Source organism: Prionailurus bengalensis, chromosome E2 (genome assembly GCF_016509475.1).
Source record: "Prionailurus bengalensis isolate Pbe53 chromosome E2, Fcat_Pben_1.1_paternal_pri, whole genome shotgun sequence".
In the NCBI taxonomy this organism is placed as follows: domain Eukaryota; kingdom Metazoa; phylum Chordata; class Mammalia; order Carnivora; family Felidae; genus Prionailurus; species Prionailurus bengalensis.
In genome coordinates this window covers 44,190,048-44,203,249 of record NC_057352.1, presented here as the reverse complement: position 1 = coordinate 44,203,249, position 13,202 = coordinate 44,190,048, and the positions used below count along the sequence as shown (strand labels likewise).

At 45.9% G+C, this 13,202-nt stretch overlaps 1 protein-coding gene across 13 annotated transcripts in view; it reads right to left on the bottom strand.

Moving 5' to 3' along the window:
• Window positions 1-13,202, bottom strand: part of PRMT7 (protein arginine methyltransferase 7) — a 47,132-nt gene that overhangs the window by 7,194 nt on the left and 26,736 nt on the right. For 12 of the 13 annotated variants that reach the window (XM_043600911.1, XM_043600909.1, XM_043600916.1 and 9 more), the window contains 8 exons: window positions 11,701-11,813; window positions 7,444-7,685; window positions 7,039-7,219; window positions 3,231-3,358; window positions 2,665-2,800; window positions 1,610-1,693; window positions 758-805; window positions 47-136 (listed from right to left, as the gene is read on the bottom strand). In XM_043600911.1, the coding sequence (XP_043456846.1) occupies window positions 47-136; window positions 758-805; window positions 1,610-1,693; window positions 2,665-2,800; window positions 3,231-3,358; window positions 7,039-7,219; window positions 7,444-7,685; window positions 11,701-11,813 (1,022 nt within the window). The remainder of the gene's footprint in view (window positions 1-46; window positions 137-757; window positions 806-1,609; window positions 1,694-2,664; window positions 2,801-3,230; window positions 3,359-7,038; window positions 7,220-7,443; window positions 7,686-11,700; window positions 11,814-13,202) is intronic. The other variant, XM_043600918.1, reaches the window with a different exon arrangement.

The following is a 13,202-nucleotide window of genomic DNA, read 5'->3' as shown; positions in this document are numbered from 1 at the left end:
CTCGGTGCTGTGCTGTCCATGCAAATGCAGAGCCCCTGCCACTCACCTTTTTACCCTCCAAGTCTGCAGATGTTAACAATTCAGGCCGTTTCTCTATTATATTAATTTTATCTTCCAAGTGATTAGCCTTGAAAATCTTATGAGGAAAAAAAATGAAAGTATTGTTTTTGTCCAGAAAAAACATCTCAAAGTTGTTTTGTATGCTTGCAGTTTTCTGGCCAAATTGTTCTAAGCACTTTTATCTGCTTTGTGAAAATCCTCTCCTCCAGGGGCATCCTGTGCACCAAGCAAAATGTTGTAAGAGCAAAAGAAATTTCTCTTACAGACGTATCAGCAGGGCAGGACTTAGCAATAGGCTTGTAGTTCTGGTAGTTTCCTTCAGAAAGGAAATCAAAACCAATCGATGGCCAAGGGAAGAAATACCATCATGGAACCAATCAGTCAGGTCAGCTTGTGAGTGTTGACTCCCTGGGCACTGGGTCCCAAAAACAAATCATAAATTCAGTTATATCACTGCAAAGATTGTAGCTTTTTTAGTTTTATGTGAAGCGAGGAGAAAAGCCATAAAAAATAGAGTCTAAATGTTTGCTGCTATTCATCGACAGCCCCAGAAGACTTCTACACTGGCTCTCAAGGTGGGAACTCTCACCAGCTCCCTTACTGCCAAGACAGCATCAGACCAATCAATCCCACACTCAGCAAGGCAGGCCCCTGACCTGCCTCCCCGCCCGATAGTTTAGTAACAACAGTCACTTACTTTTTTCATCAGTCTATGAGAAGCTGCTGAGCTCTCTACTGTAAATACCTAAAAAGAATACGATGCTATTAGAGATTCATTTGACAAAGAAATTAAAGATTAACGGGCGTCTGGGCGGCTCAGCTGGTTAAGCATCTGACTCCTGATTTCGGCCCAGGTCATGATTTCATGGTTTTGAGTTCGAGCCCTGCATCGGGGGTCTGAGCTGAGCATGGAGTCTGCTAGGGATTCTCTGTCTCCCCCTCTCTCTGCCCTTCCCCCACTCGTTCTTGTTCTAAGTAACATTAAAAAAGAAGAAATTAAAGATTTAAAACTGGGGCACCTGGGTGGCTCAGCTGGTTGAGTGTCCAACTTCAGCTCAGATCACAATTTTGTGGTTTGTGAATTCGAGCCCCACATCAGGCTCTCTGCTGTTCAGCGCACAGCCCACTTTGGATCCTCTGTCCCCCCACCCGCCGCCCTGCTCTCTGTCCCTCCCCTTCTCTCTCTTTCCCTCTAAATAAAAGTTTAAAAAAATTAAAAAAAAAAAAAAAAAAGGTTAAAACCCAACAAGATAATTCCAAGGCAGAATGTACCACCTAACCAAGTCTACCTGTGCTCACTACCCACTGAGACAGCACCCACCTCCTGCACTGATGCTAGCAAGGTGCACTCAGACACTGGAGCTGCACCTATATGGGAATAGCTACAGCCTGACTCCTGTCTGCACATGGAGGCAATAAACCCCAAAGCCCCCACATGCATGGCAGCTGCACTTGCAAAGGCCTTTAGTCACAGAACTGTGTACCCAGACCATGTGATATTCAAACTCAAGAGCTGCCCTCAGGAAGCTGGCAGAATGCGGTCTGGTACCTGCTCTGCCCCAAGGTGATGGGCCAACAAGGAGAGCAGACTGCCGTCACTGACACACAGGCAGACACTGTCTGGCTTCAGCACCTGCAGGAAAATAACAACCTCAATACGTTTTCTTATAGCAGGTCAAGAAATTCTTGTTGGAAAACTGACAGAAACACTTCCTTTCTCCTAGCCCCATTAACTCACTCTGTGATCATTCAATCTACCCCTCAACACCCAGCTGGATCTTCTTGTAGCCCCAGACTTGTGCTTGCCTTGTAGGCAGTAAGCAGTCCCCACCCTCCAGTGCAACTACCTCACCCACCTCTCCCTACCCAGACCTCACTGTCAGGAGAGACTATCCCCAAGCTGTCCTACAAGGCCCACCTGAAGACCTGCCCCACTTGCTAGAGGCCATCTCTCAGTTTACCATAAGCCTCTTCCCTCTCTGGTCACAGAACAGACAGCTTGGGCTTTTGAGTGACTTGCCAAAGGCAGGGATTACTTTATAGGTCATAGATCCCTTTGAGAGAAACTTTAGATGGCTGGGATCTTCCCTCGTGCCAAAATGCATGCATGTATATATGTGCACACATATTTCTGCATACAACTCCAAGAGGTCCAAAAGACACTTCTCCAAACCCTCTGTATAGTCCTGAGCTGAGAGACTCCTGCTACACGCAGCAGGGAGCAAAGGTTTCAGGCAGCAGAGTTACATAACCAGACTCATATTTTAGAAAATTTTAGAAAGAATGCAGCAGATGAAAGGAAGAATGGGGTGGCTGAATCCACTGGGATTATCCACAGGAACTACTAGTGACCACAAAGGCAAAGTGTCTAGAGGGACAATGGCAGCGGCTGAGGTAAGGCTCCCAGGCAGAGGTTCTCACAGGACAGCAGAGAACAAGCCCTCAGAAAGTCTAGTAACATGCTTCCTGGCTACTATCTGAGTGCCCACCCAAAAGCCAGGTAGTACAGAAATCAAAACCTGCAAATTATAAGCAAGCAATGACCTGAGGCCCATGCTACAAACTCCTTCTTGACTATAACCATCCAAGGGGATGGACACTTACTGTCCGCAGAGCCTGGATGTATTGATCAGTTCTGTCCTGATCGTTGATCTCTCCAAACCGAGGCCGGTTCCAGAGCAGGTGAGCTTGGCAGTCACACACAGGGCGTGCTGGATAGACTCTCCTGTCCTTTTCAGGGCTAGGCCAGGAAATAGACACACATGATGAGCATAACCTGCTAGACACCGGCAAGCATGAAGGTACGGCACAGAGATGGGCATAGGGATCTGCCCCACTAAAACTGAAACAATCCATGGTGGGCACACCCACATCCTCTAGAGGGCATGAGTCCAGGAACTGGCTTTCAAGTAGGCATTAGAGGTTGGAGGGTCCCCCAACCCGAGACTTCTCATTCATGTCTCCCCCAAACAGGGGCCCTGCAACCAGGGCAGTCTAAGAACATGCCAATGGGCACTAACACATCTACTCACAAACTCTTGCTCTTGTTTTATTCTGTTCAGACACAAGCGTGCCCACTTGTGCCTCTACACTGTTTATAAGGCGAACTTACGTAAGTACACAGTATCACAGGCCCAGGGCTTCCCCCCACCACAAGACTTGGGGCATACCTGGTCCTCTGGAGGCTGTACCATACACAATAGTCATCATGGTGCGCTACCAGGTAGATGCTTGAGCCTTGGACAACAGGCTCTTCTTGTGGCAGGAAGTACACACACTGCATCCAGTGGTCCCGCCACTGAAATAGGGAACAGAGATATCAGCTGTCCCCAAGTTGCAAAAAGAGCAACGCCTCTAATCCAGGAGCCAAAATCTAAGCCAAAAATCAGCTTGCAGGGAGACCATGCTGTGGACTACAGATGACTACTCTTGCCACAGAGATAAATAAGAAGATTCTCAAGTCAGAGAGGTTCATGTCCTGAAGGCTTGCTGGCTTCAAGGATACAGCCCAGGGAAGCAGTCTTCCAGAAGGGTTTAGGAGAGGGGACTCCAGCCTCTCTGTCATGTGTGTGTACATGTGCATGCCTCCACCTCACGTGTGTGCACACACAAAGGAAGGCAGAGAGGGAAGGGGGAGAGAAAGCAAACATGGCAAATGTAAATAACTGTTACATTTAAGTAAAGGGCATCTCGATGTTTATTTTCATTTATTCTATGGATTTAGAATTTTTCAAAATAAAAAGTTGGGGAAATAGTACAGAAAGGTTTTGTTCTGTTTATTCTTTTGAATTAAATAGTTTTTAAAGACCTGGAATACTCTAAATTGTGAAACATGGTATACAATGATCCAGAGTCAACTTAATACGCTGTGTTGATCCTTTTTGACACTACAAACCCCACATACAGGATTCTATGCTAAGAAAATGCAAACAAAAAAGGAAAAAAAGCTATATTCTCAGGAACACCCATATTACAGATTTATACTAGCAAAAACTGGACCAAATGTCCAGCAGCTCAGAAATGGGTTTACAAAATCTTATCCAGAATATTCACAGACACTGAAAATGGTAACTATCATGACTAGTGCAGCATGAAACCAGAAGTCAGCACTGACAAAATCTGTGCATACGGAAAGAGATCAAAGGAAGGGAGTTCTTAGCAGTGACAGGACCCTGAGTGACTTTGGATTCATTTTTGTTTTACACAAGGTTTATCACTCTCATAACCTTTAAGCCTCTTTTTTTTTTTTTTAATTTTTTTTTTTCAACGTTTATTTATTTTTGGGACAGAGAGAGACAGAGCATGAACGGGCGAGGGGCAGAGAGAGAGGGAGACACAGAAACGGAAACAGGCTCCAGGCTCTGAGCCATCAGCCCAGAGCCCCACTCGGGGCTCGAACTCCCGGACCGCGAGATGGTGACCTGGCTGAAGTCAGACGCTTAACCGACTGCGCCACCCAGGCGCCCCTAAGCCTCTTTTTTAAAAAGAAAGAACTGTCCTAAAAAGTGGATGCCTGGCTCAATTCTGATGACACAAGCGTGTACTCATTCTCTGTCATCATCAGGAACTAAGAAAAACTTGGCCCCTGGGAGAATCCATCACTGCTGGGCGCAGACCCAAATGAGGCTGACACCAGCCTTACTTCTCAGGAAGCATTCCGCCCTCCCCAGATTTGGATCTAACTAAAACGCAGGTGAATGACAGCCCCAGGTATCTAAGATGTCTATTTGAACATAAAAGCTAGAAAATGACAATGTAACTAGACACACTGTAGAATAAGGAAACACAAGGAGAAAAAAACAGATTCTCTAAAACCTGTAGTTCATTCCTTACTATGCAAATTGACCCAAAGACAAAAGAAGCCGTCCCCAACCTCTCCCGGGCTCCCATAATGCTCCCTGATCATCATCAAGGTCTTCTCAACACGCCAGCCTCCCAGGTTCTTAAGCTAAAGGTCTGCTGACAGAACCCACTGACCAAGGTGAGACAAACTGACTATATTTCAAACCAAGAGCAGTTTAGTGAAGTCAAGAGAGAAATGCATTAGCAAGCAGCTCTTCACATTTCTAACAGCCCACAGGCCACCACTGGTAAACAAAGGGCACAAACTATACAAAACACTGGTAAAGGAAGGACACAAAGTCAGGAGACCTGGGGACAAGCATCCACTACTGCCGCCTAGATAGAAGGCCCTGCTCCAATCACTCACTGGGTTGGGTCTCAGTCTCAGTTTGGGCAGTATGTGGTTACCCAGCAAGTCTTCCATGGGAATCCAAGGAGAAAATATACATAGTAGCACTTTGAAGATATGCAAATGAGATCATTAGCATTTTGCATTCTTATGCTAATTTGTATCCTCACACTCCCAAAGGGAAAGAAAACAGCCCAGCGTCCATCTCAATTCTGTAGAAGAATTCTGACCCACGCCCTCCTCCCATCCCCAAATACACCCTAAGCCTGCAGAGGACCAGGATATGCCCAGGAAGTTCACACACACTGCTTGGAGTCACACACGCCCAATGCCAGACAAGTGGAGGACAGAAGGGAGAAGAGGGACCTCAAAGGCCCGGGAGGGGGGTAGGGGACCAAGTGCAATCCTGTAGCAGTCATGACCCTTTGGCCTAAGCAGTAACTCAGAGAGCAGGGGAGCAGCTAAGGTCATCCTTAGAAGTCACACTAGAACTAGCAGATGAGCAATCAAGATAAACCCAGTGCCCAGCAAATGGTTAACAGGACAACAAAACACAGAGAGGATGGTGCCCCAGGGCCTCCCAGGCGGAAAAGGAAGGCTTGATTCCTTGGCCCTGAACAGGCACCTTTCCCACTTTTTTTCCCTTTAGGTGTGCATATAAGGGGTGGACAACACGTGCACTTGAGAGAAAATTCAAAAGATATAAAAAGGTCATGGAGTAAAAAGTAAGTTTGCTTTTCACCCCTAACCTCTAGCCCCCTTCCCAGAAGCAACCATTTTTACCAATTTATGTGGATTTTTCCAAATATATTCTTATACACACCCACCACACATATACACTCATAAACACATACATCTTATTTTTATTGATACCAACATTGGCATAGCACACACTGTTCAGCACCTCTATTTTTGTTTCACTTAATGATCATCCTAGAGATTATTCTCCATCAGTGATAAGAGAGCTGCCTCTCTTAGCATCAGTAAGGATGCAGTCCCCTATTGGTGGCTTCTAGGTTGCTCCAGTCTTTTCTATTAAATCAGGGCTGCAGTGAGTATCCCAGCACACGTCATTATACACAGACACCAATCTATCCAGAACCTAAATGTCTGGAAGTGGCATCCTTCCTCTGATGACAGATTAGGTAGGCGTCCTTGTGCTCCATGGAAGCTGTGATGCTCACTGGCCAGTTGTCCCCACAGCGCATTACCAAATTTCCTGAACTTCATCACTAACAGGTGGAAAATCATGTCTCACTGCAGTTTACATGTGCACTGCTCTTATGAGTGAGGCTGAACAGCTTTTCACATGTTAAACAGTACTCTGCATTTCCTTTTCTGTAGTTCACGTCCTCACCCACTTTCAATTGAGCTAGAAAAGTACCCGTTTTTTTTTTAGAAAAGCTAGATTTTGAGGCCACGCAGAAAATAAGTCTGCAGACAGACTGTAGTCCTCCATTCCAACTTGATCGGGGGCAAGGGGTGTGGGCTCTGAGAGTAGCTGTGCTAGGACTTGGGAGAGCCAGCACATCCAAGTTTCCCCAAGGGCCCCTCTGTGGCTGCTGCCTGAATTCGGCTGAGAGATCTATTTTATATCTTATTATGATAGGTAGCCTTGCCTTTTGGGGATTTTTGTTTGTTTAACTCTTCTCTGACATTGATTCTGACATAGGCCCTCCGGTCTCTAAATTCTTGTGAATCTAAGGTTCAACACGTTACTTTCCCACAACCAGAAGTGGGTAAGTTTCCTGATTTACATGAAAATGTGCTCAGGTATTATCTCTTACCTGTAGCTCCTCTGGGTCTGAGTGTGCCCAGAAGGGGGCCATGCTGCATTTAATCTTCCCCTCAGGGTCCATTTCAATGTCCCACCAAGAGAGAACCACCTGAGCTCGACCAGATGCCAGAGGTTCAAACTGCCGGCTGTGGCAGGCTGCTGAGCTACTGACTTGCTTGCTGAAGTCCACACTGTGGAAGAATATGCAAGAACTTAAGTATATTTTAAGCCCACACACTCCATTTTTAAGCTTTTATGGTGACATCACTAGCAATGGGACTTGTCTGCAATGGACTCCTGCCTTCAGAAGCAGGTGACCTCAGCTAGGTTTCCTTCTCACTCATGAAGAACTTCTAAAGACCCCAATTCCACCAAATATCTTAAAGCGCCATCAGCTGGGGTGGCTTCTTGGTACCTGAACATAGGCAGCACATCACTGAGGACAGTGAAGTCAGCGGATGACACCTGGTTCAGCTGAATGTCATAGACAGAGGGTGCACCAGGGCACCTCTCCAGTTCCAAGGGGGGGACGATGACCTGCTCTCCACAGCTGGTATGCACGGGGATAGGAAAGAGCTTATTCCACGACCACATCCTCCTGGACTCCACCAGCTGAGCATAGACAGTTGCTCTGTGAGGCACTGCCTCACAGTTTTCCTAAGTTTGTTAAAAAAACAAAAGAAGAAAAAACAAACCAGTATATTATTAGAAAATAAACCCAAAGTAATCCTCATGGATCAAAAGAGGTTTGTTCCAGGCATGCCTAAGTGGCTCAGGCTCAGTCAGTTGAGCATCAGACTCTTGATTTCAGCACAGGTCATAATCGCAGGATCTTGGAATTGAGCCCTGTGTGGGGCTCCACACTGAGCATGGAGCCTGCCTAGGATTCTCTCTCCCACTTTCTCTCTCTGCCTCTCCCCCGAGCGCGCCCCTCTCCCCTGCTTGCACTCTCTGTCTCTCTCAAGAAAAAAAAGACAGAAGAGGAGAGAAGGGGGAGGGGGGGAGAGGGAGAGAGGGAGGGAGGAGGGAGGGGGGAGGGGGAGAGAGGGAGGGAGGGGGAGGGGGAGGGGGAGAGGGAGAGGGAGAGGGAGAGGGAGAGGGTTTGTTCCTTAATATCAGGTCAGTTTAGCAGCATCTAACGCCTTACCACTATCAGAACAGTGAACTGTTTTTGGCCTAATGTCCTTGGGAAAGGAGAAAAAAGGAACCACATTTCAAAAAGAATACATGCTATATCTAAAATGATTTACGTCAGATAAATTCCTGGCTACATGACACTTTTAAATACTTCAAAAATAACCTTTAATTGTTATCATGCTGATTAACTCCCACATCAACTTTGAAGAAAGAGTCCAAGACTTCCTGCGAAGCAGTAATTCTGGCACTGGGCTCAGAGTTTCTCTTAGGTACAGCTCTCACCCAGACGCCAGAACCTTATTGCACAGCCCAATGGACAAGTGTCCACCCTCAGATGACCTAATCTCCTGGCCTCACTGGGCACTGCCAAATGCTCCCCTTGTTTGGTTTTGGCTGAAACACCTCATCCAGTTTCCCTCCTACCCCATTCTTTCACCTGACAGCCTCTACGCACCAGGCACCAGGGGCCCAGCCATGAGGAAGACACAGCTACTACTGGAGGGAAATGACAGGCATAGGGTTTCTCTACCTTAGTACTAGTGACCTCTTGGGCCAGATGATCCTTTGGTATGGGGCTGTTTGGTGCATTATACCATGTTTATCAACACCTTGGCCTCTATCTACAAGGATGCCAATAGCATCCCCATCTCAGTTGTTAACAACGAAAATGTCTCCAAGCATGACCCCTGATGAGAAGTACTGTTCTCCCCCTCTGTCTCCTTCAGAAGGCTAAACTTCCCCTGTTCATCCTTCAGAGAGAACTCCAGACTTGGTCTGGGCCCACCTTTCTCTCCCTCCACATACTCTCCCCTGAGGGAGCTCAGCCAGGGAAATTTGGTATTTCGTTTACCAAATACCACGTGTCCAAAAGCCTTCTGGTCCACTCCATTTGGCTGACCCTCAGATAGCTCAAACTCTGTCTAAACCAAACAAATCACCTTCACCTCTCCCCCTCCTTCCCAGGTTTGGTGGTCCTCCCATTCAGTAGGGAACACCAACATCCAATCTAATCACCTAGCCCCAAACCCTGGCATCATCCTCAATGCCTCCACATCTAAGTAATTACCAAGCCCTTGACCACCTTCCTCCCCCCCAAGTCTACCTCTCCAGGCCCATTTCCCTGGTCTCAGCTGAGGCTCGTCTCAGCCTCAGGGCCTGGATGACCCCAACCACCTTCCAATCAGTCTTCCTACCTCTGATCTTACACCTCAACTGCTCTCCAAATGCCTGCCTGCATGAATCCAATGTCAATCCCCTCCTGTGGTAACACACTGCCTTCTGGAGCACAGGGGCCCATCTGAATGTAGCCCTGCCTCCCACACTACCCATAATGCCAACAACTCACCCTGTACCAGCTCTTCTTCACATCTTTCTGCATGCTGACCTTTTCTACTGAGAATACCCTCGTCTGCCAGGCCAATACTTGATGACTCTTGAAGACAGACTCAGCTCAAGCTTTATCTCCCTTCATGCTCCCCATCATACCCTACCAGAGCGGACAGGATCTCACCCCACTGACCATGTAAGCATAACTCCAACTGTACTGGGATAACCTGCTCACCTACCTGCCTGTCTGGGAGTGCACCTTCATATTCCTGGTACTCAAAAAGGAGCCCAGAAAAATGAAGGCACTTGATAAATTTACCTTCTCAGATTAATCACTGGGTCATTCATCACCACATGGACACCAGATGGACTATCTGTTAGACATGCCAGCATCCTAGTTCCATGACCCTCAACAAGCCAGGAAGAGGGACAGGGCAATGGAAGCCTTTGTTTAAAGCCATAACTCTTTCAAGCTCAGAAACAGGGTGGACAGATGGGGACAGCGATTAGAACAGACAGTGGAGGGGCACCCGGGTGGCTCAGTCAGTTAAGCACCTGATTCCTGGTTTCGGCTCAGGTCATGATCTCACAGCTTGCGGGATCGAGCCACACATCGGGCTCTGTGCTGATAGCATGGAGCCTGTTTGGGATTCTTTCTCTCCTCTCTCTCTGTCCCTCCCCCTACTTGCTCACTCTCAAAATAAATAAATAAACATTAAAAATAAACAAACATTAAAAAAAAAAATACCCCCAGACAATGGACACCTAGCTGCACAGGTCAGCTGAGAAAGGAAACTGCAGATGGCTGCCTGCACAACTCATAATTATCAAATGTATTAGAGAAAAGACCAATTGGGCAACACTAACATAATTCTAACATCCTCATTCTCTGTTTCAGGGATTCATCTAGTTGGTAGTTTTTGTTTTGTTTTGTTTTGCTTTAACTGATGGTTTGTTTTTTTTTTATTTATTTTTTATTTTTAAAAAAAAATTTTTTTTTTCAACGTTTATTTATTTTTGGGACAGAGAGAGACAGAGCATGAACGGGAGAGGGGCAGAGAGAGAGGGAGACACAGAATCGGAAACAGGCTCCAGGCTCTGAGCCATCAGCCCAGAGCCTGACGCGGGGCTCGAACTCACGGACCGCGAGATCATGACCTGGCTGAAGTCGGACGCTAAGCTGATGGTTTTAATGTGAAGAAACAGCAATAATTACTAACATTACTAGAAAAAGATTTCACATTTTGGAGACAATGAGACATCTCACACAGCGTAGGGATCTGTGGAACAATCACCATCACATGCTGACCATGTGAGTAAGGTGGACTATGGCCCCAATTGCCCTGGAAGGAGCCATATTCTTCACTGTGCGAACACCAAGAATCCCCAAAGAGGGCCCCCGACTGGGACAGTTGCAGGCTCACCTGGATGGTTCCCACAGGACAGGTGGCAGCAAAAGAAGCAGACACTCATACCTCCCCACCTGGCTTTTGCCTCTGGGGAAGCTTATGTCCATAAAAAAAAAGACCAACATCCCTGAGATAACACTTTCAACACGCTTCTCCCTTCCCCCAACACTGTCAACGATTATCACTACCCAAATTCTTCTACCTGGAATGGTTTCGCATTCAAGGCCTTCCACCCTCTCCCCCACTCTCCACCATTAGCTCACAAGCCCACTCAGTGTGGTGTTCTCACTGACCTACCAAATAGGTCCTCTACCTGGGATACCTCTCTCTCTTCTCAGTGCCTTTCCAAATTCCACCATCTCTACACATGACCTCATCTCCTGATCACAGACCCCATCCGCCAGTCCTAAAACAAATGTTAGTGGTGCTTCTGTGTGCCTCTCCATTTGGCCCATCCAGTCTTTACTGTCACTGACGGTGGATCTTAGAAACAAGAAGGATGTCTGATATTTCTCCCTGGATGCTAGAACACCTTATACACGGGTGACATTCAAAGAATGTTCGCTGAATTGAATTGAAACACAGTTTCTTGCCTTTTGACTCTAGCCTACAAGGACCTGATAAGAGATCCAGAAGTCCTAATTGAGGAGAACCAGAGTCTGGTAGGAATGAAGGGCACCCTAAGATGTACAGAGAAGTACTGAGGGCTCAGGCTGTGCACAGCACATTGTATCAATGAGACCTGTGTGAGCTGGCTGAGATCACAGCAATATGTGTGAGGGAGGTCCTTGATTCCCTACCTGCACGAGATGCCTGTGTGCATGTTCATAGGAAGGCAGCGCTCCCTCTCCAATCAGTTCCGTATCAAACAACTCCGTTATCAGGATATTGGCACGGCATGGCATGTCACCATCTAAGAAACATGAACAAAGAGCCAGAAGCAAGCGGTCAAAAAAATATTTACAACAAATACGTGAAAGATAAAAGGTTAACAGATCACTAAATTGAAAGCATATACATATACCGAAGAATTCAATAGTGTCATGCAACTAACTTTCCAATGGCTCACCAAAGAGCCCATTTCGATGTACATATACACATCAAAATACCAGCAACTGATAAGTCTTGCTTAAGAGAATGTAAGTGTCCACTACACCGCTCTTTCAATTTTTCTGTACATTTAATATTGCAAGGGACTTGCAGAACTGATAAGAAAGCTATAAACACCCAAAAAGAAAACCAGGCAAAAATACAAAGAGACAATTCAAAACAGAAAAATCAATCAATTATATGGAAAATGTTATTTATTTATTTATTTATTTATTTATTTATTTATTTATTTATTTATTTATTTATTTATAAAGTAGGCCCCATGCCCAGTGTAGACCCCAACACAAGGCCTGAACTCCTGACCCTGAGATCAAGAGTCAGGTGCTTAACCAACTGAGCCACCCAGGCACCCCAAAAATGTATCATTCTTATTAGCAATTGGAGAGTTGCAAATTAACAATTAAATAAACTATTAATATATTAACAACAATGATTTGAAAAACAAAAACTTAATGCTTCTACTTTTTAAGTTTATTTTTTATTTATTTTTAAGAGAGAGCGAGCGAGCACGAATGGGGGAGAGGCAGAGAGAGGGGGAGAGAGAGAAAGCCCGAGCAGGCTCCATGCCATGAGCATGAAGCCCAACCTTGGGGCTTGAACCCATGAACCATAAGATCATGACCTAAACTGAAATCAAGAGTAGGAAGCTTAAGTGAATGAGCCACTCAGGTGCCCCTGAATGCTGGTACTTCTACTTCTAGGCTGCACAGAGAGAGAAAAACCAAAGCAAGAGAGGTTGCATGATTCCAATGATACTACAAGATCCAGGATTCAGAATCCCCAGTTCCTTCTACTAAATCCTCCTTAATTAAGTTAATTTCTTGCTACCAGTCAATCCCCCAAATAATAGTTGTTTTAGAATACTAGGATCAGGGAAAATCTTTTTGCTGAATCTATTTCTCAAACCTCCATCATGTAATGTAATGTTACTTCTACAATTACCATTTTTAATGAGCCAAGAGACAATAAACTTTGGAAGGGGCTAATTATCATAGAGAATTAACCATAAAAACTTCTAATGGCACACAAATTCTCATCTGACAAAACCCACTCATCTTCCCCACACAGAAGACAAGTCTCATGGATAACAAAAGGAAAGAACCATTTAGGAAGCTCAAAGGAGGGTGAGGTAGAGAAAACCTGAAGTCGTGGAGACCTGGGGCTGGATCCCACTTTCTAGCCTTGAACCTTC